This window comes from Schistocerca nitens, chromosome 11 (assembly GCF_023898315.1).
Source record: "Schistocerca nitens isolate TAMUIC-IGC-003100 chromosome 11, iqSchNite1.1, whole genome shotgun sequence".
Taxonomy (NCBI): Eukaryota; Metazoa; Arthropoda; class Insecta; order Orthoptera; family Acrididae; genus Schistocerca; species Schistocerca nitens.
Genome location: NC_064624.1, coordinates 203,342,636 through 203,369,157, shown reverse-complemented (window position 1 = coordinate 203,369,157; position 26,522 = coordinate 203,342,636). Strand labels below are relative to the sequence as shown.

The following is a 26,522-nucleotide window of genomic DNA, read 5'->3' as shown; positions in this document are numbered from 1 at the left end:
GTCCTGTTACCGTATACAATAACTCCCCACACCACGGTTCCTCGAGTTGGACCAGTATGGGTCTCAAGAACTGGTGCTTCCTGTGACCTTTCATCTGACAGTCTACAGACACACAGGTGTTCATATAACCACAACACACAGAAGTGAGACTCACTGCTGAACACTACAGAATGTCACTCAGTCCTAGTTCACCTCGGCTCTACACCGTGCGAATCTGTCGTCTGTGGTACGGTGTAAGCAATAAACAACAAATGACCAGTTGCGATCTGAAACCAGCTTCCAGTAAACTGTTTCTAATGGCTGTAGTTGATCCCCTGCCTATGACCTCCACCCAGATGTTGGCTGCTCCCCTCCACCTATTCTTCAGACCCAGTCAAACAACTCTACGACTTCTTGTGGTGTAGTCCTTTTGCAAAGAACCAGTGCCTGCTCTTGTTGCTATACCGCGTGTCCTGAGCCCATCTCATCATCACTCATTCTGCAGTGATTGCACTATGGCCAACTGTGTGTGTGACCTGTCAGTATGAGGTTCCCCTGTCCCTCGTGCCAATGATTCACTTTTCTCAAAGTCCAAAAGATTGTCATAAGGTCTGCACGCACGTCTACTGGGCATGCCGTGTTGTCCTCACCATCCCAAAAGTTCCCGCAACATTACACACGCCCGACAGCCGACAACCGATTACACTGTGTAGTGTTTCCTTTCCTCGGGGTTCTGCCGTGAAAATACAAAATAGAAAATCTCATTGGGTTTTGAATTTTGATGGAATAAGTTACGGATAAGGCGGACTTCGTATTACCGATTGAGATAGTGCTGTAATTTGACCGTGAATGGCAGACCGGGTCGGCAACACTACAAAAAGCGACTGTAAGGAAATAGCATCAGAAATAAGTTGAAATTTACCTTATAATTCTGTTAGAAACGTAGTATTTATTGTGATATAGTCTTCGTGGCTGTGTCTGCAACACTTCTTAATTTTCTTGTCGGATGACCTGTTTTCATGGTTCACTAGTCCTCTTGTTCTCTGTCTGATGAAAATTTCTTGTAGTTGTCACTGTCAGGATTAATTTATAAATTTGGTGATAACCATTGCGAATCACTACTGAAATAACTTCGTTTCGTGATATAGTTTTAATTTCCACTTAAAAGCAAATTTAACACAGCGCCGAAAAATACACGTCTTGATCGTATGAAGACAAGAGAGTAATAAACTAGTTGTTAAAAACAAGCACCTACGGAAAAAAAAGAAGAGAGGATCAAAATTACTTATAAAAATCTGTCTCTGGCACAGCACTCTTCTGCATACGCTATCGTAAATCGTATCTATGCACGGAGGCGCGGTAGTCAAAGTACCGTTACAACTGTTCATCGTCTTCAGGATTAGCTTTTTTCCGTACTGAAAATAAGCAATCATAATTATGAAAATTTAATCAACACACAGTACAGGTACAGAACAACTGTACAATCAGCCTGACAGTGTGCAGTGGAGGTCATCACGGTGCACCAGTTTCCATTTCTGTAAGTTCATGTCGTCACGTCAGAGCAGATTCGGGGACGAAGATTTGAGAAAAAATTTCTTGATAATAGTACCTCAGAAACACACCACTGTGGATCTACAGCAATACAACAGCAGCCAGACAGAGAGGATGGGCACACCAAACAAAGGTTTAATGTATGCCCGTATATTGCACTACAACGGCCAACAGTGACGTCGAGACCAGCAACGAGACTTTGTAAGAGAATAACAGCACACCACTAGCAGTTATTTCATTCGACAGTGGCCAAGAAGTGCTCGGTCTAAGGTGCACGGCATTTTAATACCTCGATGTGGATGGAAGTCCACGAAAATACTGTTTTTTCTTTTCTTTTTTTTTTCTTTTTTTTTTAAAATCAGCAATGAGTATTAAAAAAAGGGGCTGATGTGATGTCCAGCCACTCTGTTACTGGTCACATAACTCACCAAGCGTCCAGTAGATGCCCTTGTCGTCAGCTTCCCGCGGTACTTTAACGAAGCACTTGCTGGATGACAGGGTGCAGCTAAGTGAGTGCTGCACAATCTTCCCCTTGCGTTTCAAGTAGGGGAAATGGCCTACGATGTACGCGTAGATCTCCGACCGCGTCACCTTCCTGCCGGACAAATAAAATCACACGTCAGAACTAGGATGGTCCGAAGAAAAAACCCCGAGTCGGGACTAGAGTCAGAGCACACCTTTCGGCACCTTTGCTACGTGTATCCGACAAATACTCGTACCTCTCTCAACTTCGTACAACTCGAGAAATATAGATTTCCCTGCTTTGAAGTTGATGAGAAGCACTTCTGTCAATATTGTATTATGTTAACTTTATTTATTTATACTATTTGACATCAAAAATCAAAACAGCACTTGACAGATAAAACAAGGAGGATATCGAAAACAGATTAGTACAGGCAAACGGGCATTCCCAGCAAAAACAATTCTGCTAGCAACAAAATTGGCCTTAATCAGAGGAAGAAATTTGTAAGAGTGTACATCTGGAGCACAGTATCGTACGATGGTGAATCGTGGACTTTGGTAAAACTCTAAAGAGGAGAAACAGAGCATTTGAGACGTGCTGCAATAGGAGGATGTCGAAAATTAGGTCAACCGATAAGAATTGACGAGGGGTTCGCTACAGGATAGGTGGAGAGGTAAAAACTGTACGGGAAGACAGACGCTGGAATACGTCCGACAAATAACTGAGGACGCTAAGTGTAAGTACTACTCTGAGATGAAGAGGTTTGCACAGGAGATGACTCGATGTGAGCAACTTCAAACCAGGCAGACAACAGAAAGTTCACCAAACAAAAGATAGGAGCAGCAATTCGAGCCACAGCTGCTTGGCTGTGGAACAACTTGGTACATATTTTATAGAATGTTGATTAGAAAACACATAAACAAAATTTTAAAAAACTAATAAAACATGAAGGAAATTTTAGAGTTAATAAAGGAATAAACAACATACTACACAGAAAAGTTCTCAATTACTGTGAGTAACTTGTGTACAGAATATAAGGAGTGTGCTACGAGCAAACTTTGCAACCTTAATTTGTGCACTTTTGGTTTACCACCCAATCTTTTCAGATTTGCCGAAAGCATATCGAAATTTATATCTGCTTATAACTTTCACCTCGGTTGATTCTGGACCGAGGCCTCTTACCTCAAATCAGTCATCCATCATCCCCTGGAATTTGTAACATAATCACAGAATCACTTTGTGTGTACACAAATAATACAGTCAGAATTCCAGAATATCATGACAACCATCTACACGAATTTTGCAAACTGATGCTGCATGTCTCTGTGACTTGTTCCACATCATTACGATTTATAGCGCAAATGATCCTCGGAACATGAAACTGACAACTTCCTCCGCTCCAGATTTGAAGTTTACCATTGTTGTGCTTTTTTCTTTAATCCTATAATGTTCCAACTTATGCAAGTATTATATGGACCACACAGTCAGTTGCATTTGTTAAATCAAGGAAAAAATGAGGCTTGTCCAGAATTAAAGAGCACTCAATCGTTTAAAAACTGAAAAGGCAATGTATTTGTGAAGACTTACAAATTCACAGGTCTACATCAAACACTGTCTTGTCTCAATGCATTTTTAAGCTGAGGGATGAACTTGCTGATACCTTCACCAAAAAAGCCTCCGAACCTCTATTTGGCTCACTGCTTGATTGATGGCACTCAGAAGCTCTGTACAAATTCTTTTTCGACTCACAACCAACTTCAGAGGGGTGCAAAGATGAAAACCTGAAGGTTACATATAAGGACTGTGAACAAGGTGATTGATAGTGTTCCAACTCAATGAACCCAAGAGTTGCTTCAGCTGACACTGGCTCAGCAGGAATGTACATTGTAATGCGACAAGCACACACCCTTCATAAACATTCCCTTCTTTCATTCAGTATTTGTCATTGTTTTTTTAGCTTGTTCCAGTACCGCACACCATTGTTTCTTCCCAGGGAAATATTCAATGAGAAGAATCCAAAAAGATAGAGTCTACGGTTTTTCCGGTCAAAATGATGATTTTGATTTTTTCTTTTCTTCTTCTTCTTTTGTTGATGGATTACCACTACATTGATTATCTTTTAATCTCAAGTGTGTATGGGCAACCCACATTTTGTTGTTAATCACAACAGATTCAAGAAACTGATCGCATTCCACATCAAAGCGCTTAAGAAATTCCTGATTCTTTTGACTGTGTGTTGATCTGTGAGCTGTTTTAGTAGCCACAGAGTGTGTAATTTTCGAAAATCTTGTGTATCAATAATGTTTTCGACAGAAGAGATCTGGAGAGTCTGAAAACATTGTTTTCATCTCCTCCAAAATCAACTGATGGTTGCCACAAATTGTATTTTTTATCCCAGTCACCATCTCATAAGTCATGATCGAGGAACACCAACTCCTTTGTTCATAACTAACATTAGTTTTGCCAGCTTTAAACTCACAGCCTCAAACTTGTACACGTTATTGTGATCCATCACACCAACCCCATAAACTGTTCTGATTTCTTAAATATCGGGATAGTGGGTTTACCTTTACAAGAAGAAATGAGACTACACTCCCCAGCTTGTAGCTGACATGTTTTAGAATAGACACATTTGGTTCAACATGGCACTACAATGTTAGTTTTCAGTCAACTGAAACAAATGAGTGTGTGTTACACTGCCAACACCTTGTCCTTAAATGCAGTGCTGCCAACTTTGTCAAAAACATCCCTTTCACTGTGAGATGCTTAGAACTCACTTTCTAGACACGACTTTTTACAAGCACCTGTTAAAATCCTGCTATTGTCTCAAGTCCAAAAAAAGGTAACGTCTTTTTTTTTTTTTTTAATCCTAATTTCCTTCAGCCCAACTATGATTCTGAGAATGAATTATGTGCAATGAATGGTTCACTGCCCTTTGTATAATTATTTCACAAAAATTTGGAAATCACTGATAGCAAAGAAATTTGGCAGTTGTTGTAAAGGAACTTCCTGGCAGATTAAAACTGTGTGCTGGACCAAAACACAAACTCGGGACCTTTGCCTTTCAGGGGCAAGTGCTCTACCAGCCGAGCTACCCAAGCACGACTCTTGCCCAGTACCTCGTCTCCTACCTTCCAAACTTCACAGAAGCTCTCCTGCTAAATTTGCAAAACTAGCACTCCTGGAAGAAAGGATATTGCGGAGATATGGCTTACCCACAGCCAGGCGGATGTTTCCAGAATGAGATTTTCACTCTTAAGTGGAGTGTGCGCTGATATGAAATTTCCTGGCAGACTGAAACTGTGTGCCGGACCGAGACTCAAACTCGGGACCTTTGCCTTTCGCAAGCAAGTGCTCTTTCATCTGAGCTACCTAAGCAAGACTCACACCTCATCCTCACACCTTTACTTCCGCCAGTACCTCGTCTCCTACCTTCGAAACTGCACAGAAGCTATCCTGCGAAACTTGCACACACTCCGCTGCAGAGTGAAAATCTCATTCTGGAAACACCCTCCAATCTGTGGCTAAGCCATGTCTCCGCAATATCCTTTCTTTGAGGAGTGCTAGTTCTGCAAGTTTTGCAGAAGAGCTTCTGTGAAGTTTGGAAGGTAGGAGACGAGGTACTGGCGAAAGTAAAACTGTGAGGATGGGGCAAGAGTCGTGCTTGGGTAGCTCGGATGGTAGAGCACTTGCCCCTGAAAGGCAAAGGTCCCGAGTTCGAGTGTTGGTTCTGCAAACAGTTTAAATCTGCCAGGAAGTTTCATATCAGCACACACTCTGCTGCACTGTGAAAATTTCATTCTGTTGTAAAGTAACTTCAGAAGGTGACTTATTTCAATTGTACGGGACAATCAAATTAAAACAAAAACTTCTGTTACAATGGGACCATGGAATGGTTTCATTCAAAAGTAATCAGCAAATGTATTTTTTGACGAGAAGGTCAATTCCTGTTTTGTAGAACATGGCTAGCCACTAACAAATCCACAATCATACACACTCTTACACTTCCTCATCTGACCAACATCCATGTATGTCTTTCTCCATGTCGCCAAATATGTGGAACTCGTAAGGTGATAGATCTGGGCTGTACAGAAAATGTGGAAGTGTTTTCTACCCAAATCGCTGAAGGGTGTTATCAGGACAAATCCATCCGACAGCTATGGCGCAGGAATAAATGTCTTAACACTTATGGTGATTAATTTTGAAAGGAACCATTCCATGGCTAATGTTCAGATTTCACTTGATTGTCCCTCACACATACACAAAAAGAAAAGAAATATTAAAGCAATCAGTGCCAACATGGTACCTTCTAGCAAAAAGTGCATTAAGCAACAGGAATTGCTACAAAAGGAGAGCTGGCCGGGGTGGCCGAGCCGATCTAGGCGCTACAGTCTGGAGCCGAGCGACCGCTACGGTCTCAGGTTCGAATCCTGCTTCGGGCACGGATGTGTGTGATGTCCTTAGGTTAGTTAGGTTTAAGTAGTTCCAAGTTCTAGGGGACTGATAACCACAGATGTTAAGTCGCATAATGCTCAGAGCCATTTTCGCTACAAAAGGAGAAAGCTGCAGACACACAGTATAAAAGGCTTAATAATCTGCTATGTTTAACCAAAATGCTGTATACAGATGTGAAATGCAAATGATAGGGTATTACAGTAAGTGTCAAAGACTAGATACCATGTTGAAGTAAGGAATTATGATATGCCCTGACAAGTCAACAAGAAGGAACATCTAAAAAGAATGAAAGACATGGGGATGTGGAAGCACTGGGCACATATCAAGACATTGGCCATTGGTGAAAACTGTATCTGATGGGATCACAAATGAAAATTATCATATGGGTAGGCCTAGATATGAGAACATAAGACAAACAGAAAGTAATGAGTAGCAGCAGATGCAAAGTGATTAATTTAACCTTGAACTTGGGGACCACACAATAGAAGTGGAGCAATTCAGCTACACTGGAAATAAAATATGTCATGAGAGGGGAAGGAGGATATAAAAAGTAGACTGGCACAGGCAAATAGGTCGTTCCTGCTCAAAAGGAGTCTGGTAATATCTAACATAGACTTTAATCTGAGGTAGAAATTCCCGAGAATGCAAGTTGGAGCAGAGCACGCACGGAAGTGAATCACGGAATGTGGGGAAACCAGAACACAAGAAGAGATTGGATGCATCTGAGATGTGGAGCTATAGAAGGATTCTGAAAATTAGATAGATTGAGAGGATGAGAAATGGCAATTTTCTGTGCAAAATCAGTGAGGAGAGAAATACGATATAAACCTCGATAAGAAGGAGGGACATCCACGCAAGAATTAAAAGATCAGGGAATAGCTTGCGTAGTACCAGAGAGAGCTGTAGAAGGTACAAACTGTATCGAAAGACAGAAATTTAAATATTTTGACAAACAACTGAGGACAAATGACACGATGAAGTTGGTCGTGGGGGCCACAACAAACCAGTCAGAAGACTGGTGGAAAAAAAATTTAAAACATAAAATTAAAAAAAAATCTTCATCACTGTCGAGAAAGTTCAAATTTGGAAATTTGTGGTAAGGTATTACGGGACCAAACTGCCGAGTTCATCAGTCAGTAAGCTTACACACTACTTACTCTAACTCAAACTAACTTACGCTAAGGACGACACACACACCCACGCCCGAGGGAGGACTCGAACCTCCGACAGGGGGAGCTGCGCGAACCGTGACGAGGCGCCTCAGACCGTGCGGAGTTAGGTGGAGCAGTTGCACTGGTATTACGAGGATAGGTGCGAGGGAAACTAATCCAGAAATACACCAAACGAAACTAACGGTCAATGACCAGAGCAACACTAATTTATATCTATCGTATGTGCGAGGTACCGAGCACTGTGCTGAACTACAATGGCACATATTAAGGATGGCGTAATGTATGTTAATGAAGATATTTCGCACTTTGCAGAAATGTTACCAACCTGAGTGGAGACTGCGCTATGGCCATAGAAATGAGAGTCCTGTAGGAGAACGGTGGCCTCGTGTCGGCAGTACTCGCAGAGCCACCGTCACCGAGGAGCTGCCCCTCGCCCGCCCCGTCGGCACCGCCGCTGGTGGCGATTCTCTCACTGTCGGTACCGGTACCGCCGTCACCACTCCTGTCGGCGGTGACACCGGGTGCGGGAGTTAAAGTACCGACGCCACTCGCCGACGTCGTCACACCTGGCGCCGCCGTGTCGGGCTCGCAGAGGTCGCCGCCAGAGTGCGGCAAGTCGGGCGCGGACCGGACACTGCTGCCGACCGCAGAAGCCGACAGACTGGTCGAGGTCGGTGTGGTGTACCTGTTTCAGTGGGACAAGGATGGTGTACAATGGTTAAAGAGCTCTATGGAGGTTATAGAAAGGCATTCAAACTAAGCTGCGAACGATGCTCGGAATTGAGGCCAAACTGAGTACGTCATTATAAGATACACAATGAATGGGCAAACAAAACATACGGTGTTCTCTCTAAGGTAAGAGAGACTAAAACCAATTTTTTTCACCTATCATACAGAGTGACACATTACCTGACAGGTCACGGACCATACGCTACGTATCTGTAGGAAATCAGAAGGCGAGTGACGACAGATGTGCCTGCTGCAGTGTAGGTCCTCTGGAGGACGTACTGTGGGACAGTGTGCTCCAGCCAGATGTAGCGGGTAACGGTCCCCGGGCACTACAGGTGCCGCGTCCCGAAGCGGTGCCGAGGAACGAGTTCACCCAGTGCGTCTGACGATACGGGAGCCACAGTACAGAGGAAGGCCAAAGAGCACTTCACGAAGAATTCACCCACATGCCGGCATGCCGACATCTCGGCAACACGACACGCTTTACGTGTAGCCGAGAGCGACAGATTGGTGGCTACGAGATGAAATAATTTTCGAGACTGTCCATCGTTAGTGATTATGGAAATGTGGACTTGAAGGTACAGAGAATAGTGGAATTTATTTGCAGAGAGGAAACATTGCTGATGCCTGAGGAACTCGGTAGACAATGGCTACTGACCAGGGTAGTTTTCAGAATAGACCCACCAGAGGAGGAAACCTTCTACACTTCAGATATACCCTAATAAACAAACATAAAGGGAAGTTTACAGATTTTACCCATACAATCTGTAGTACGCACAGTAGTCCAGTAGCTCAAAAAAATAAATACATAAAAATATTATGACATGTACATAAATATGTAAGCATCCAAAAGCCATCATCAGACTCAATGTAACTTTCTACACAGACACACAATTGGTAAATATATGTAGATGACCAGAGCCACAATTCTGTCTGACAGGTAGAATGGCAACCAAAGTGTGTTAGCGTTGTTCTCGTTTAGTGTATTTACCAGGCCCTGTATGGTATATAAGGGGCTCGAATAGTGTCAGATGCTGAGTGATCACGGAGATGACGGGGGCTCATTTAAGAGAGCCCGACTGATACTGAAAGGAGCCTCACTGCGTGTATCCACTCGGCCAGCTGGTCGAATCGTGCAATATCCAGATTTGTGGAGCATTCAGGTGCGACAGGTGACAGAGACCCGATGCCGGACTGCACGCGAATGGGAGGATAGGCACGTTCACCGTCACGGTTTCGATAGGTGACATCTGACCACAATATGGGAAGATCGCCATACTGTGCGCAGAGCACATCGTGACCGTTCAGATCCGCGCCAGCCACCTGTGAGCGAGTAACAGACTCCCTGTAACTTTTTGTCTCGTCCTGTACCACTGGTCAGAGACTAATAGCAACCGGACTAGACAATTACTGTCCTGTGCACAGGTAGCAGGTAACACCACAACGTAAGTGGTTTGCAGTGTTGCCACGACTGGCTAGCACAAACAGCAGACGAATGATATTGCGACGTGTTCGGTAGTTCTGAACTACCCCAGATAGCTGTCATCGGCAAGTATGCAGTGACATGGGGACAGGTTCCTCTCTTCCACTGTTTTAGGGAGACACGACAGTGTTATTCCTATGGAAACGGTGTGGGGAGAGATTGCACACGACTTCAGGCAACGGCTCTCTGTACCCGAGTGGATCTCTTACAGCACAACAGCACGTAACAGACATTTCGCATCCTCGTATGTTACCTTTCGTACGACAGTACTGTGATGCTATGACAGGACCGCACGCGTCTACACGTGGTACCTGACATTCGGTCTGTCTACGTAAGTAATGTCGAGGTACTCCCGTGGCCAACAATGACCCCAGATCTCTCGTAAGAAACGATGCGTGGGACGACATCAGATATCGACTCGATGTTAGTGCGTAAAGAGGACCAGTTACGACAGTTTTTGGTCAGCTTGTCTCAGGGAAGGCTACGACAGCTGTAAGACACCAGACCCGACCAAATCAGTGCACGCACCGAGACAACAAAGGGTGCACGTCATACTGATGAATGGGCTCAAACTGCCAAGTTCTTTCTAAATCTGTCTCAGCTTTGTAACCACTAAAACAAGACCACATACCACCTCTACCTGTGAAGATTCATTTCATTTTCTTCTCCACTTCTCAGTCATTTATTTATTTTCTAGGCAGTGTTGTTGGTTAGTGGAGTAAGGATTGGGAACAGTTCTGTAGCAGAAGAAAAAAGTTCTCCCTCATATTATTTTGCTTTTTCTTTTTTTGTAATGATTCCATGTACCATTACAGAATAAATACTAATTATTATCCACAAAAATGTGAGATGTATGGCCTCTTTAATTTTCCACATAATAGGTTGTAAATGTGAGGAATGAATGAGTGAATTAATACACAAATCTTAAATTTCAGTATCTTCTCCATTTCTCCATTACCCATGCAATGCTTTGTTTCTTATTTGTATCAACTCCAGCCAACTGTCGAACTTGTGAAGGAGGTCCTCGACCGATTCCAGTCGCAAACAATAAAAATCCAGAATTGGCATCACAGTGTGGTTTACTGCTAGTTATGTGACTGTACACTCCTACAAGACTCGAACATAATTTGCTTCCTCTCTACATAGATCTCGTGAAGAAAAAATGAAGATAAAATTAGAGACATTCTAACTCACACAGAATCTTACCGGCAATAGTCCTTTCTGTGCACCATTTGTGAACAGAACAAGAAAGAGGGAAAGTCACTGAGGTACACGAAGTAGCCTCCGACACGTACCAGAAGTTGGCTTTCAGAGTACAGAAGTAGATGTAGTTACGGGTGACATAGTGGGGACTAGTCAGACTTGTGTCTCCTACACAGGCCAACAAAAAAATACTCTTTCATTAGGTAATAGCCTAGTGCCATGGTTTCTTAGGCACAGAACACACACCCGAGTTCAGTTTTTTTTCTGTCTATATCGTAATCTACATTCCACTAGGCAAATACAGTACGTGGTGCAGGGTACCTGCACAACCAGTATCTCCCCACTCACTGTAACATGAGGGAGGAAAAAACTGAAATACTGATGTGGAATGAATTATTTTAAGAATTTGATACGAATGGACACGGACTGCACCTTTTGAATAAAGAGCTCATAAAATGACAGAAGCTTATCACAGGGTGAGATAGTTGACTATCAACTCCAGCGAAGTGATGCTCCCCTAATAACCAGGTGAGGTAAAAGCCGAACTCGTGTAGGCTGTGAATATCTTTAAATGAATTGAATGTAATACAGATCACTAAAAATTTTGATTTTTAAATTCTTTAAAGTTAATGGAGAACTGAAAAACAGAAGGTAGCAAATTTTAGAAGTTAGCAGATTTTGTACTTGTGTGTGTGTCTATTGACAACTGAATGCTTCTGCTGTTTGCTGAGTGGTCTCCTTTAATCCCAAAGTATTTACAGTCTACAAGAACTTTCCTACAACAAAAACTTTCCTTTCATTATTTTTATTTCATTATAATTATTTTATCTTCCAACATCTTTGATTCAACCCACCACAAATTCCATCTCAGAGGAGTACTTTCACCAAATGTCCTCAGTTACATGCTAGATGTATTCCAATCTCTGTCTTCCACTACAGTTTTTACCGTCATACAGCTGCCTCTAATGACACGAAGTTATTCCCCGATGTCTTAACACACGTCACATCATCTGACATTTTTGCCTGTCCTCGTCTTCTTTTTGCGTCCCACTTGCTTCGGTGTCGTGTGTTATTTTGCAGAATTCTTTAACTCCATCTGCTTCGTGGGCGCCAGTTTTGCTATTAAGTTCATTGCTATTCTCAGTTCTTAGGCTCCTCATTACTTTCATCTTTCCTGAGTTCACCCTCAAACTGTAGAATTACTCATTAGACTGTTATTCGGACCAACACGTCCTGCAATTCTTCTTCACTTTCACTGAGGACGGCTATGTCATCTGTGAATCTTATCACTGATATCGTTTCACCCGTAAGTTTAATCCCATTATTGAACGTTTCTTTCATTTCTATCACTGCTTCTTCAATACAGAGACTGAACTTACACCCTTTTTAATTCAAGCATTTTGTTCTTGGCGTTTGATTCGTATTTCTTCCTCTTGGTTCTTCCACATACTGCATTATTACCCACTTTCCCTATAGCTCACCCTTACTTTTTTCAGAATTTCAATCATCATCCATGATTTTACCCCACTGAACTTTTTTCTTCTAGGTTGACAAATCCTACAAATGTGTCTCGATTTCTTTCAAGGCTCGATTCTATTACCAAACACGACATTGGAAATGCTTCTCTAATACCTTGAAATTTCCAAAAGCCAAATTGATTGTTATCTAGCAGCTCCTCAATGTTCTTTTCCATTCTTGTCAACGGCTTGGATGCGTGAGCTGTTACGCTGCTTGGGCAACAGTCCTCACACTTATCTGATTCTACACATCAACCGTAACAGTCATCTGGCTGCCACATCCCACAATGATGTCTGGAACTCGGATGGAAAGTTATCTATGCCTTCCACCTGATTTGATCACAAGTCTTCCAAACTCTGACTCTAAGATCAGATCTCCGATGTCTTCAGTACTGACTCCCAATTCTGCTTTTATCACTTCACGAGACGAGTCCTCCACATCTCAGAGGCCTTCGATGTCCTCTTTCCAGCTATCTACTCTTTCCTCTGTGTTTAATATTGAAGTTTATCCTGCACTCATAATATTAATATTTTTACTTCATATTTCACTGAATGTGGTTTTGATTTTTCTAAATGCTGCACCAACGCTTCCGTCGTCCATTTCTTTTTCAGTTTTTTCACATTTTTACTAGACACTTCACCTCAGATTCCTTGCATATTGTATTTATTTCGTTCCTGCATGATTCATATTGCTGCATTTTTGTCTTTCCTTTAGCATTTTTGTACTTCTTTCTTTCTTTCTTTGATCTATTTAGATATTTCTTTGATACCCAGGGTTTTATTTGCAATTACCCTCCTTGTACCTTCATTTGTCTGTCCAACTTCTGCAACTGCCATTTTTTTGAGATGTCCACTCCTCTTCAACTTCTTAGTGCATTGCAAATGCACCCGTCATTTTGCATTACTTTTACATCCCACATCTTTCCACACGACAATCGTCTTTCGATTCAGCATGCTCTTCATCATTATTAAGTTAAAATCTGGATTTACGTATTCTCCTGAATATGACTTACAATCCTAAATCTAACTTCAGAAAACTTGTATGTATCGTGTATTATCCTTCTTTACCTTTAGATTACAGCTATTTTCCTGAGAATTTTTTGCATCTTTCATCACAGTACCGTGTCGACATCATACAGAGTCTTACAAATGCATCTTTCATTGACTCACATTATGCTTCCTTTATCAGTCGAACCTTACTATTGCATCAGCTAACCAGGCAAAGCTGAAACCCATTTATAAACAGCCACGTTTCAGCAAACATTTGTAGAACACTTCATACTTTTGATATATAACACGCAATTGTGAGAAAACATATTTTCTTTATTGTGTCATAATATGGGCACCACTTTTATTAAGACATAGAAATGCTGACAATACATGTCTTGGTAATGCCTTGCACACAAATTAGAAAATATGTAAAGCTAAAAATAAATTAAAAATAGTGCTTATCCATAAAAACTTTGAGAGAAAAGCTGTAGCAGATCTTGAAATTATTTGATAGTCTCTGTATATCAGATAACTGTCATCAGCCAAAGGGGAATGTGAGATAATATAGGAAAAGATGATTGCTACTTACCATAAAGATAACACATTAAGTTGCAGACAGGTACAGTTAAAAGACACTTACACACACGCTTTCAGCCAATGCATTCATCAGAAAAACAAAGAGAAACAAATACCAGTCATTCATATAAGCAAGCACACTTCATACACACATGACCGCCAACTGTGGCAGCTCGGACCAGAATGCAGCTGTCATATGAGATGGTAGCAGCAATTTTGAGTGTGCAGGGAAGGGGAAGGGATAGGAGTGTGTGGGTGGGGGGAGAGGGGAGTGCTGTCTGGCTGAGTGTGCAGGGACTAGAATGCCAACAGGCACAGCGTCACGAGGTTGTGAGGCAGGGAGGTGGGGAAAGATGGGCGGGTGCATCGGCAGATGGTGGCAAACAAAGAGGCTGTGAGATGAGAATACGGAGAAGGTGACAGGACAGAGGGGGCAGAAACTTGGGTGAAGGGTGTGTGGACAGTATGTTACCATAGGTTGAGGTTGGGATAATTTTGGGAACAGAGAATGTGTTGTAAGGGCCTCTGAAATCAAGCATGTTATCTTGAGTTGTATATGGTGCTACAAGGTGATCTACTTTGCGCTGGCCCTACTCACCCGAAATCGATGTAACTGGCATTACTTCTCGACGTAATCGCCCTGCAGACGTACACATTTTTCACAATGCTGACGCCATGATTCCGTGGCAGCGGCGAAGGCTTCTTCAGGAGTCTGTTTTGACCACTGGAAAATCGCTGAGGCAATAGCAGCACGGCTGGTGAATGTGTGGCCACGGAGAGTGTCTTTCATGTTGGAAAAAGCCAAAAGTCACTAGGAGCCAGGTCAGGTGAGTAGGGAGCATGAGGAATCACTTCAAAGTTGTTATCACGAAGAAACTGTCGCGTAACGTTAGCTCGATGTGCGGGTGCGTTGTCTCGGTGAAACAGCACACACGCAGCCCTTCCCAGACGTTTTTGTTGCAGTGCGGGAAGGAATTTGTTCTTCAAAACATTTTCGTAGGATGCACCTGTTACCATAGTGCCCTTTGGAACGCAATGGGTAAGGATTACACCCTCGCTGTCCCAGAACATGGACACCATAATTTTTTCAGCACTGGCGGTTACCCGAAATTTTTTTGGTGGCGGTGAATCTGTGTGCTTCCACTGAGCTGACTGGCACTTTGTTTCTGGATTGGAAAATGGCATCCACGTCTCATCCATTGTCACAACCGACGAAAAGAAAGTCCCATTCGTGCTGTCGTTGCACGTCAACATTGCTCGACAACGTGCCACACGGGCAGCCGTGTGGTCGCCCGTCAGCATTCGTGGCACCCACCTGGATGACACTTTTCGCATTTTCAGGTCGTCGTGCAGGATTGTGTGCACAGAACCCACAGAAATGCCAACTCTGGAGGCGATCTGTTCAACAGTCATTCGGCGATCCCCCAAAACAATTCTCTCCACTTTCTCGATCATGTCGTCAGACCGGCTCGTGTGAGCCCAAAGTTGTTTCGGTTTGTTGTCACACGATGTTCTGCCTTCATTAAACTGTCGCACCCACGAACGCACTTTTGACACATCCGTAACTCCGTCACCACGTGTCTCCTTCAACTGTCAATGAATTTCAATTGGTTTCATACCACGCAAATTCAGAAAACGAATGATTGCACGCTGTTCAAGTAAGGAAAACGTCACCATTTTAAGTATTTAAAACAGTTCTCATTCTCGCCGCTGGCGGTAAAATTCCATCTGCCATACGGTGCTGCCATCTCTGGGACGTATTGACAATGAACGCGGCCTCATTTTAAAACAATGTGCATGTTTCTATATCTTTCCAGTCTGGAGAAAAAAAATCAGAGGCCTAGAACTTGAATGCACCTCGTAAATGACATGGCTGCTTTCACAGATGGTCCTGCCCCTGATAGGAAGTGATAAGCATGTGACTGGACTGTAACAGGAAGTGCTGGATGGGTGGACTGAGCAGATCTTGCAGATGTTAACACTCGGGTCTTCCACAGGATATAATCTTTGTGGCAAGAGGTTGGGACTGGGAGTGGCATACGGATGGACTAGAATATAGTGGAGGTTGCATGGGCGGTGGAAGGAGGGGTGGGAAGTATCTCTGGTAGGGTGTCCCCAATTTCGAGGCAGGACAATAGGTAATCGAGGACGTGGTTCAGTTGTTCGAGTCTGAATGCTGTCAGGAGATGAAGGGGTTGTTCCTTTGCCGCTAGTTCTTAGGGGTAGTGGGAGGACAGGAGCTGTGTTGAGATGTGGAACAGGAAATCTGTTTGCAGGCTAGTTCTACAGGATAGTGCCCATCTGAGAAGGCTGTTGTGGGATGCTCATCATACTCTGGGGAAGGGAGTTCTTGTCACTGCACACCCACCATCCAGGTTGGTTGGTTGGTTGGTTGGTTGGTTTGTGGGATTAAAGGGACCAGGCTGCTACGGCCATCGGTCCCTTTTTCCAAAACTTAAAAACACCCACACAGAATAAAAACGACAATGGAAAAGACGACAGATGACACAGGACAAGAAAGACTTAAGACAGAGGCCAGACAAAAGGAATTAAAATCACACAGAGTGTGACAGTGGTTGGACGACCATAGAGGAAAAAAAAAGGAAAAGCCAGCCACCGAGAAACACACTAAAAACTCAGACTAAAATCGCAGGCCAAAGGCCAGAATCAATACAAAAAGGACAAACACTTAGATTAAGGGATAAAAGCCCCCTGCCCAAATAAAACGCAAAACTGAGCCTGCCATAGCAGTGTCATCTCTTAAAAGGGCACGGAGTGTATCAGGCAGCGCAAACGTCTGCCTGAGCGCAGTTAAAAGGGGACAGGCCAACAAAATGTGGACCGCTGTCAAAGCCGACCCGCAGCGACATAGAGGCGGGTCCTCACAGTGCAGTAAATGGCTGTGTGTCAAGCGGGTGGGGCCAATGCGGAGCCGACAAAGGACTACTGAGTCCCTGCGAGTGGCTCGCACGGATAACCGCCACGCATCCGTCGTCTCCTCGATAGGACGGAGTTTGTTTGGCGTCGTCAGGTTGCGCCATTCAGTGTCCCAAAGTTCGAAAACTTTGCGGCGTAAGATCGCTCGCAAATCAGTCTCCGGGAGGCCAATGTCCAGAGATGGTTTTCTGGTGGCCTGTTTGGCCAGGCTGTCGACATGTTCATTGCCGGGTATCCCAACATGGGGGGTCCACACACAGACCACAGAATGGCCGCAACGGGCAAGAGTACGGAGGGACTCCCGGACAGCCGTCACCAGACAATAGCGAGGAAAACACTGGTCGATAGCTCGTAAACCGCTCAGGGAGTCGCTACAGATAACGAAGGACTCACGTGAGCAGGAGCGGATATACTCTAGGGCACGAAAGATGGCGACCAGCTCAGCAGTGAAAACGCTGCAGCCAGCCGGCAAGGAACGTTGTTCGTAGTGGTCCCCTAGAGGCAGAGCGTAACTGACACACCGGCAACCGTCGAACCGTCAGTGTATACAACGCCAGAGCCCTGATACGTTGCGAGGATGGAAAGAAAGCGGCGGCGGAAGGCCTCCGGAGGGACTGAGTTTTTTTGGCCCAATTCGAGCCGAAGGCAAGGGATAGGAACACACCACGGGGGTGTACGCAGAGGGGCCCGGAAAGGAGGTGGAACAGGGAAAACCCCAAGCCCGGAGAGAAGCTCTCTGACGCGGACCGCAATCGTACAACCTGACCTGGGGCCGACGTTCTGGGAGATGAACGACCCACCATCCAGGGGTGACCAGGCTGCATGGGAAGGATTTCTTGGTGGGAAGGGGGTGGCAGCTGTTGAAATGCAGGTACTGTTGGTGGTTTCAGTGCAGACAGAGGTGCGGATGGAGCCATCAGAGAGGAGGCGGCCAACGTCCAGCACGGTGGTACACTGAATTGGGGAGGATAGGTGAAGCAGATGGGACAGAAGGTGTTGAGGTTATAAAGGAATGAAGATAGGGTGTCTTGGCCCTGAGTGCAGATCATGAAGATATCATCAGTGAACCTGAACCAGGCTAGGGGTTTGGTGCTTTCGGAACCTAGCAAGGTCTCCTCTAGAGGTGGTCCATAAAAGGGTTGACGTAGGAGGGTGGCGTGCGGGTGCCCACAGCTATACCGTGGATTTGTTTGTATACCTTCCCTTCAAAGTACAAGTAGGTGTGTTAAGATAAAGTTAACAACGTGTGTAAGGAATGAGGTAGTAGATATAGAGTCTGAAGGATATTGGGAGACGTAGTGATCAATAGCGGCAAGACCACGGGCGTGAGGGAAGTTTGTGTGTAGCTAGGAAAGTGGTGTCAAGAGTGACGAACAGTGTTCCAGCAGGTAAGGGAAGTGGCTGGTATCTCTGACACAGGAGGCTAGATTTTTGGCAGTCGGTTGGACGTACTGGTCACTGAGGGTTGAAATTCTTTAAGTAGGGGCACAATAAGCAGCTACATAGGGGGAATCCAGGATAATTGGGTTTGCCAATTTTGGGGTGCAAGTAGAATGTGGGTGCACAAGGTGTGATACGAGCGAGTAAGGAAATGATTTAGCGAAGAGGTTCTGGGAAGGGCCTAAGGAGGGTATGCTGGACTTCTGGGATGGGATCACTGCTGCACAGTTTATAGGTGAAGAAACAGATGAATATGTGGAGGTCTTCCATCAGATAGTCACTGCAATTCCTAATGGCAGTGGTGGAACCTTAACCTGCAAATAACGTGGTTAGGTCTCGATTGTTTCGAGGCAGTGTATGACTATCTTTTCTTCTGCTGAAAGGTTGGCGTCCTTAGGAAGAGACCTGGGATGGATGATGAGGCCAAGTTACAGGTAAGGAATTCCTCACAGGTAACCAGGAGATTGTTACGTGGGAAGGGAGGTAGGAGTGATCACGGCTGGACGGTGGTACGAGAGAGGCGGGGTTCAATGCAGGGATTAGGTCGACTTTCGTCGGACAGATTGGTGGCACAGAGGCATTTCCATTGCAAGGAATGTGAGGATAGCAAATCTTTGACAAGTTCAACACGGTTAAATTTATATACGAAGACAGTAGCTTGTTCTAGAAAGAAGAGTTCCTGTTGATGACCGTGCAGCTTTTCCCTGGAATAAATGATGCTGAGGTTGTCAGTTAGTCATCATTTATACCAGGGAAAAGCTGCACGGTCATCAGCAGTTAACTGTTCTTTCGACAACAAGTTACTGTCTTCGTATATATAGTTAAAGGCTACCCAGCCATCGACCTTCGTCTGTGCGAACGCGCACAGGTTGCCCAAACTCTTACGGGAATCGCCAAAGCGTGCCCGAGTAATGAGTGGACGGGCAAATGTCTATAAGGTACAATACGTATGTAGAATTGTGGACAGTTGGGAATGTGAGTCTCACGGGAAGCGTGCAAGGGATAAGTCCCTGCAGTCGCGCTATTCATCTGTGTCCTCGGTGGCTCAGACGGACAGAGCGTCTGCCGTGTAAGCAGGAGATCCAGGGTTCGAGTCCCGGTCGGGGCACACATTTTCAGCTGTCCACATCGAGGTATATCAACAACACCTGTAGGCAGCTGAGGTTGTCAGTTAGTCATCATTTATGGTTAAATTTGCTTGTAGGGCTGAAGGTGAGGCCTCTGGATAGGATTGAAATTTCTGTGGGGCTGTGGATTTTGGTGGACATGTTAACAACAGTGTCCTGGGATTGTTTCAGACCTGGATGTTGGTAGGAAGTTTTTGGGGCTACTGCAGACTGGAAAGGTCAGCTAGGCAGGGTCTGGATACTACGAGCGGTTGACGAGGAGGAATACTACGAGTCAGACAGGGGTGCCCCAAGGTGGCAGTAGGATGTCAGCAGGTTGGATAACTTGTAGGGGGCAATGTCTGGAAAGCTGTTCCAGGTGCTGGAGAACAAGGGATTCGATTTCAGAGATGTGACGTATGTAGTTGGGACTGCACAATAGCAGTAGATCTGTTTCTGGGGTGCCTGTGCCACTCTTGGCAAATAAATGGAGCTGCCTCTTATTACATCAAAATCAAGAGAGCAACTTTTTCTGCAAGAATCATTTTACTAAATACTAATCTTGAATGTTAGCAGAATCTTATGTCGGTTCTTGCTAGAACAACAGTATAATAAATGAAAAGCAGCAGTTTGCTTTTGTTCTACAATATTGTAGAACGAAAGCAAACTGGTGCTTTTCATTTATTACTAATCTTGTAGTTCAATATTGATTAACTTTATTTTCTGAGTGTACGGTGTTGGCACTAACAGTGTTTTTCATTTTATGAAATCTGACACTAGACGTATGGTTAAATACTAAAAACAGGTATATTCAAATATTAAATGAACCAGAACTGGTAAAAAACCATGACTGATTTAATGAAACGAGCTCAGCTGTTGCACTTGGTGACTATTTAGAAAGACATAAGAAGATTACGTCAAGGCAGCTAATTAACGGTAGTGATGAAAATAAGGTAGAAAGTGTAGATTAGGTGTATTAGAAGGGAAAATGAGACAATACAGACCATTATTTATCAATAAGTAATGAAGAAGAGACAAGCAGGAAGGCAGAGGATACGGATCCTAGATGACTGGAAGGAAGGTCACAAACACAGTGAGATGGGGAAGAAAGCAATGGGTTACAAGAAATAGAAAACACAAGGATATGCTCACCAAGTAGAAATTTAACAGTTATATTACAAAAAAATGGTTCAAATGGCTCTGAGCACTATGGGACTCAACTGCTGTGGTCATAAGTCCCCTAGAACTTAGAACTAATTAAACCTAACTAACCTAAGGACATCACACACATCCATGCCCGAGGCAGGAGTCGAACCTGCGACCGTAGCAGTCGCACGGTTCCGGACTGCGCGCCTAGAACTGCGAGACCACCGCGGCCGGCTACAGTTATATTACAATCTTTAACCTTACTGAATACTTATTTTTATGCACATTGTGTGGGTAGAGATGGGGAAGAAATTGTCCATGTTCTTTTCCTAGCAACCATCACAACGTTTACCTCCGTGTGCCACTATATTCAATGAGAATTTCTAAGGGATAGTGTTGATAGATGTGGAAGGAAACATGATGGCCCCAACACTACCAGGTAAAAGAAAATGCCAATAAAATAATGAAGCTTTTACCATGTAATATCTGGAAAGTGTCCTCTTGTATCTGCCTCCTGGAACAATTGGAAGCGGTTTCAGGTGAACTAATCCAATGATACTTTACAATAAATAAAGGAAACTACAGTAACAGCTGTAAATAATTGGTTATTCCTCAATGCTTCTTACTGATAATATGTGTCAGATGCAGCAAAGCATGCAAATCATCAACTGTGAAAATTATGCAATGTACTAACAATATAATACATCACTTGTAATTTATGTTAACTTATTTCAAATATACCTTTACTCTTTCTCAATTTTCTTTATATATCAACATTACTACTACCAATACTACTGCCGCTGCCACTACTCACAAAAATTAAATATTTGTCAGCTTGTAGAAAGCTCCCTGTTAGACACATACATATTGCATTTTTTCGTAATGTCATTTGGTGTTTTAAATTCATTTTGCAACATTCTTGGCATTCCATACCACCCCGCATACTGGCAGGATCACACACGGTACCACTTGGACGTAGAGCAAGGAAAGTGATAAGATGTCCCCCTCCCCCAAACACAGGCAGCATCTCTTATTGCATACATGAAGGCTGTGGGCCACAGGCAGTCAAGCAGAAAGCTTGATATTTGTGTGTGTGTGTGTTTGAGTGTTTTTTATTGTGTCTATCTACCAGTGCTTTCCCGTTTGGTAAGTCACAACATATATAGGGTGTGATGCCTCAAGGTCGACATAAGAAGTTTAGGGTGATATATATATAATGTGTGTGTGTGTGTGTGTGTGTGTGTGTGTGTGTGTGAAAACTTACCTCATTCTCAGTTGCTTCCACTCCTATATCTAATTCTGGCTCCTCTTTAACACATCCACTGAAACTCAAGACTGCTAATACATCTTCAGCAACCTGGAAACAGGAAAATAATCTGTATTAATTGAAGATATCAACCTATATCCCCACATAGTATTAGGCTCTCATTTTGAAGGTTAAGTTCTTCATCTTCATTGGATTGCTCTCAGTACACTGAAGCCAGCCTCACATGGAACACAAAGGGTAATGGCGATATGCGGTGGAATACGTTTTGTTACGTGGGACGAAAGCTTAAAATGGCTTTGTTGTTCTTAATCAAACAGTGGAAAATCCAGAATGGACTGTAACAATATCACGAAAAGGAAAGATGCTATTCACCACATATTGGAGATGATGAGTCACAGTTAGGCACAACAAAAAGACTGTCACAAATGAAGCTTTCAGCCCGGAAGGCCTTCATCAAAAATAGATCACACACACACACACACACACACACACACACAAATGCAACCCAGAAACACACGACTGCAGTCTCAGGCAACTGTAGTCACACTGCATGCGGCAGCACCAGTGCACAATGGGAGCGGCGACTGGGTGGGGCTGAGGAGGAGGCTGGAGCAGGGTGGGGGAGGGATAGTAGGATAGGAGTTGCGGACAGTGCAACTGCAGCTGTGTGCAGTTGGGAGGTTAGATGGCAGGTAGGGGAGAGGTGAGGAGAGGGAGTAGCGGAAAAGTAGAGAAGCGAAGAGACTGGATGAGAGCTGTATAGTGCTATGCACTACGCACCCCCTGCCCACCGTCTAACCTCCCGACTGCACGTAGCTGCTCCACACTCTTCGACTCGTCCCTGTGAGCTCCCCAGCAGCACTGCACCGCCCACCACGCCCTCCCCCACCCTCCTCCAGCCTCCTCCTTAGCCCCACCCACTCGCCACTCCCATTGTGCACTGGTGCTGCCGCTTGCAGTGTGACTACAGTTGCCTGAGACTGCAGTCATGTTTGCGAGTTGCATTTTTGTGTGTGTGTGTGTGTGTGTGTGTGTGTGTGTGTGGGTGGGTGGGTGGGTGGGTGGGGGGCGGGCACACGCTCATGCCGCACCTATCGTCTATTTTTGATGAAGGCCTCACAGATTGACAGCTTTATTTGTTACAGGCTTCTTGTTGTGCCTAACTGTGACTCCGCTATATATATAATAGAGGGAAACATTCCCCTTGGGAAAAATATATCTAAAAACAAAGATGATGCAACTTACCAAACGAAAGTGTTGATATGTTGATAGACACACAAATAAACACAAACACACACACACAACATTCAAGCTTTCGCAACCAACGGTTGCTTCATCAGGAAAGAGGGGAGGAGAGGGAAAGACGAAAGGATGTGAATTTTAAGGGAGAGGGTAAGGAGTCATTCCAATCGCGGGAGCGGAAAGACTTACCTTAGGAGGAAAAAAGGACAGGTATACACTCGCGCGCGCGCACACACACACACACACACACACACACACACACACACACACACACACACACATACATCCATCCGCACATTTACAGACACAAGGAGACTTATGTAAAGGCGAAGAGTTTGGGCAGAGATGTCAGTCGAGGCGGAAGTACAGAGGCAGAGATGATGTTGAATGACAGGTGAGGTATGAGCAGCAGCAACTTGAAATTAGCGGAGGTTGACCAACCGCCCCCAGTGTAAAACCTGTCCCGTGCACCCTCCCACCACCACCTACTCCAGTCCTGTAACCTGGAAGGTGTACACGATCAAAGGCAGAGCCACGTGTGAAAGAACCCACGTGATTTACCAACTGACCTGCGTACACTGTGAAGCTTTCTATGTGGGAATGACCGGCAACAAACTGTCCATTCACACGAATGGACACAGGCAGACAGTGTTTGTCGGTAATGAGGATCACCCTGTGGCTAAACATGCCTCGGTGCACGGCCAGCACATCTTGGCACGGTGTTACACCGTCCGGGTTATCTGGATACTTCCCACTAACACCGACCTGTCAGAACTCTGGATATGGGAACTTGCACTTCTGTATATCCTCTCTTGTCATTATCCGCCAGGCCTCAACCTCTGCTAATTTCAAGTTGCCGCCACTCATACCTCACCTGTCTTTCAACAACATCTTTGCCTCTGTACTTCTGCCTGGACTGACATCTCTGCCAAATCTCTTTGCCTTTACAAATGTCTGCTTGTGTCTGTGTATGTGTGGTTGGATATGGGTGTGTGCGCGAGTGTGTGTGTGTGTGTGTGTGTGTGTGTGTGTGTGTGTGTGTGCGCGCGCGCGCAAGTGTATACCTGTCCTTTTTTCCCCCTAAGGTAAGTCTTTCCGCTCCCGGGATTGGAATGACTCCTACCCTCTCCCTTAAAACCCACATCCTTTCGTCTTTCCCTCTCCTTCCCTCTTTCCTGATGAAGCAACTGTGGGTTGCAAAAGCTTGAATTTTGTGTGTGAGTTTGTGTATCTATCAACATACCAATGCTTTCGTTTGGTAAGTTATATATATTGTATCATGCATCCATCACTACATGTAAGATACTGTCAGTCTACATTTCCATTTAATACTTGCATTCCATAATATTCGTGATTTCAACATCGATGATCAGGTAATTTTCACATTTCTTACACAGGAGGAAATAACAGAGGTACACAGAGAGTACTGCTGCTCTATCCATCCACTGACATCCATGTTGATAGTTCAGAGACACAAAACACCCAACGTTAATTAGACAAGTAAAGAATTGATCTGACATGCAGCAGCTACATACCTCTTTCTTAATGGTCTGTAGATCGCAAATGGGAAGTGGGTCATCAGAAAATGAACCAGTCTGTAACAAACCAATGAGAAAGACAGAATATAATTAATTTTAATCACTGTGGATCTGCAGGTAGTATATATGCAGAAATTGTAGTCATTACATGAAGACTGCCTCTAAAAAAAAAAAAAATAAAAATTAAAAAAAAATAATAATAATAATAATAATAATGTAGTGAACAATACACTTCCTAGGACTGGGCTTTGATATGTGCACTAACTGCACTCATACAGATATTTCAAAATTCTACCAATATTCGACTGCTGAGGTATCATTCCACAATTACAGTGCCCCCTATTACATAAAGATCAAGAAATGTAGAATTAAATACTTTTGGATTAAGGGAGATTACTCACTCAAAATCTGAAGCGTTGAGCTGTCAATTGGCACATATAAAAGGAAGGAAAACTTGCTAGCTTTCAGAAGTTTTCCTTTGACACACACACACACACACACACACACACCCCAAGCACCAATATTGTTCCGTGTGTGTGTGTGTGTGTGTGTGTGTGTGTGTGTGTGTGTGTGGGCGCACATGCGCACACACGAGTCTGCCTTCTCCTATGTGTGCCTATCAACAATTCAATACATCTGCTTTACGGTGTGTGGTCCCCTTTAATCCACAACTATTTACATTCTACAAAACTTTCCTATGACATTCATACTGAACTGTAGAATTAGCTGCTCATCCATCAATTGTAAAGATTTGCATGTAAAGCTCATACAGAAATATTAATCTGTGCATGTATAGTTTTTTTATTTGTTTTAAAGCATGAAAATATGTTTGATGGGAAACTGCAGAACGGCACAGAGAATACTACTTTGTATGAAATGGAAAATTCAATTCACGTCAATGAGAACATCTCCTATAACCCTACCAGAGCCTTTCCTTACAGACAGCATCCAAGCCCACTCATCCATACACAGATCTCCCACGTCGTCTCCTCTGACGCCAGCAAACGTCGTAACCAGCCACTGACCAACACTTCACTGATCACCCAATATCACCCTGGTCTTGAAAACGTGTAATACATGTTCCTCCTCCCCCCCTCTCTCCTTCTCTCTTCCCTCCCAGTCTCCCTCCTTTTCTCCCCCTTCCTCTCTTTCCTCCTCTCCCTTCACCCCCCCCCCCCACCCCCACCCATACATCCAACATGTTCTAGTGTCTGAACTCCATTTACCTCAATGTGCTGGCTCCGAGCCATCTGTCGAAATATGTGCTTCACACTATTCCACTACTCCTACTCGCCTCACATGTCCTTCCCTATCCCCTCCCCGCCACATTCCCACCCGCCGAGGCAACTGCTATCGGTAAACGACATTCAGTTGCACCGTGGCCACAAATATAAGTTTCAGTGACTGTGTGGTCGTGTGTGGGAATACATCTACTAGCCCTGGAGAAAGAGCAAAAGCTCGAAAGCTGATGTGAACACTTTCCTCACACTTCTCTGTGTGTTGCACATCAGTCAGTTACAGATGAGTGGTCGGCCTTCCCTTCATTTCATGTAAAAAGAAAGAAAGGACGGTCAGGTAAGAGTATAATTCCATATTGTCATTTATTTCACAATAATTACATAAATAATAATGGTGTGTGACGAGGGCCTCCCGTCGGGTAGACCGCTCGCCCGGTGCAAGTCTTTCGATTTGACGCCACTTCGGCGACTTGCGCGTCGATGTGCATGA

The 26,522-nt window shown here is 44.1% G+C and overlaps 1 protein-coding gene across 1 annotated transcript in view; it reads right to left on the bottom strand.

Annotated features, from left to right (window-relative positions):
• Positions 1-26,522, bottom strand: part of LOC126212788 (uncharacterized) — a 344,572-nt gene that overhangs the window by 292,686 nt on the left and 25,364 nt on the right. The window contains exons 7-10 of the mRNA XM_049940191.1: positions 22,012-22,104; positions 21,224-21,261; positions 7,946-8,305; positions 1,959-2,125 (exon numbers count right to left, since the gene is read on the bottom strand). Coding sequence (XP_049796148.1) covers positions 1,959-2,125; positions 7,946-8,305; positions 21,224-21,261; positions 22,012-22,104 — 658 coding nt within the window. The remainder of the gene's footprint in view (positions 1-1,958; positions 2,126-7,945; positions 8,306-21,223; positions 21,262-22,011; positions 22,105-26,522) is intronic.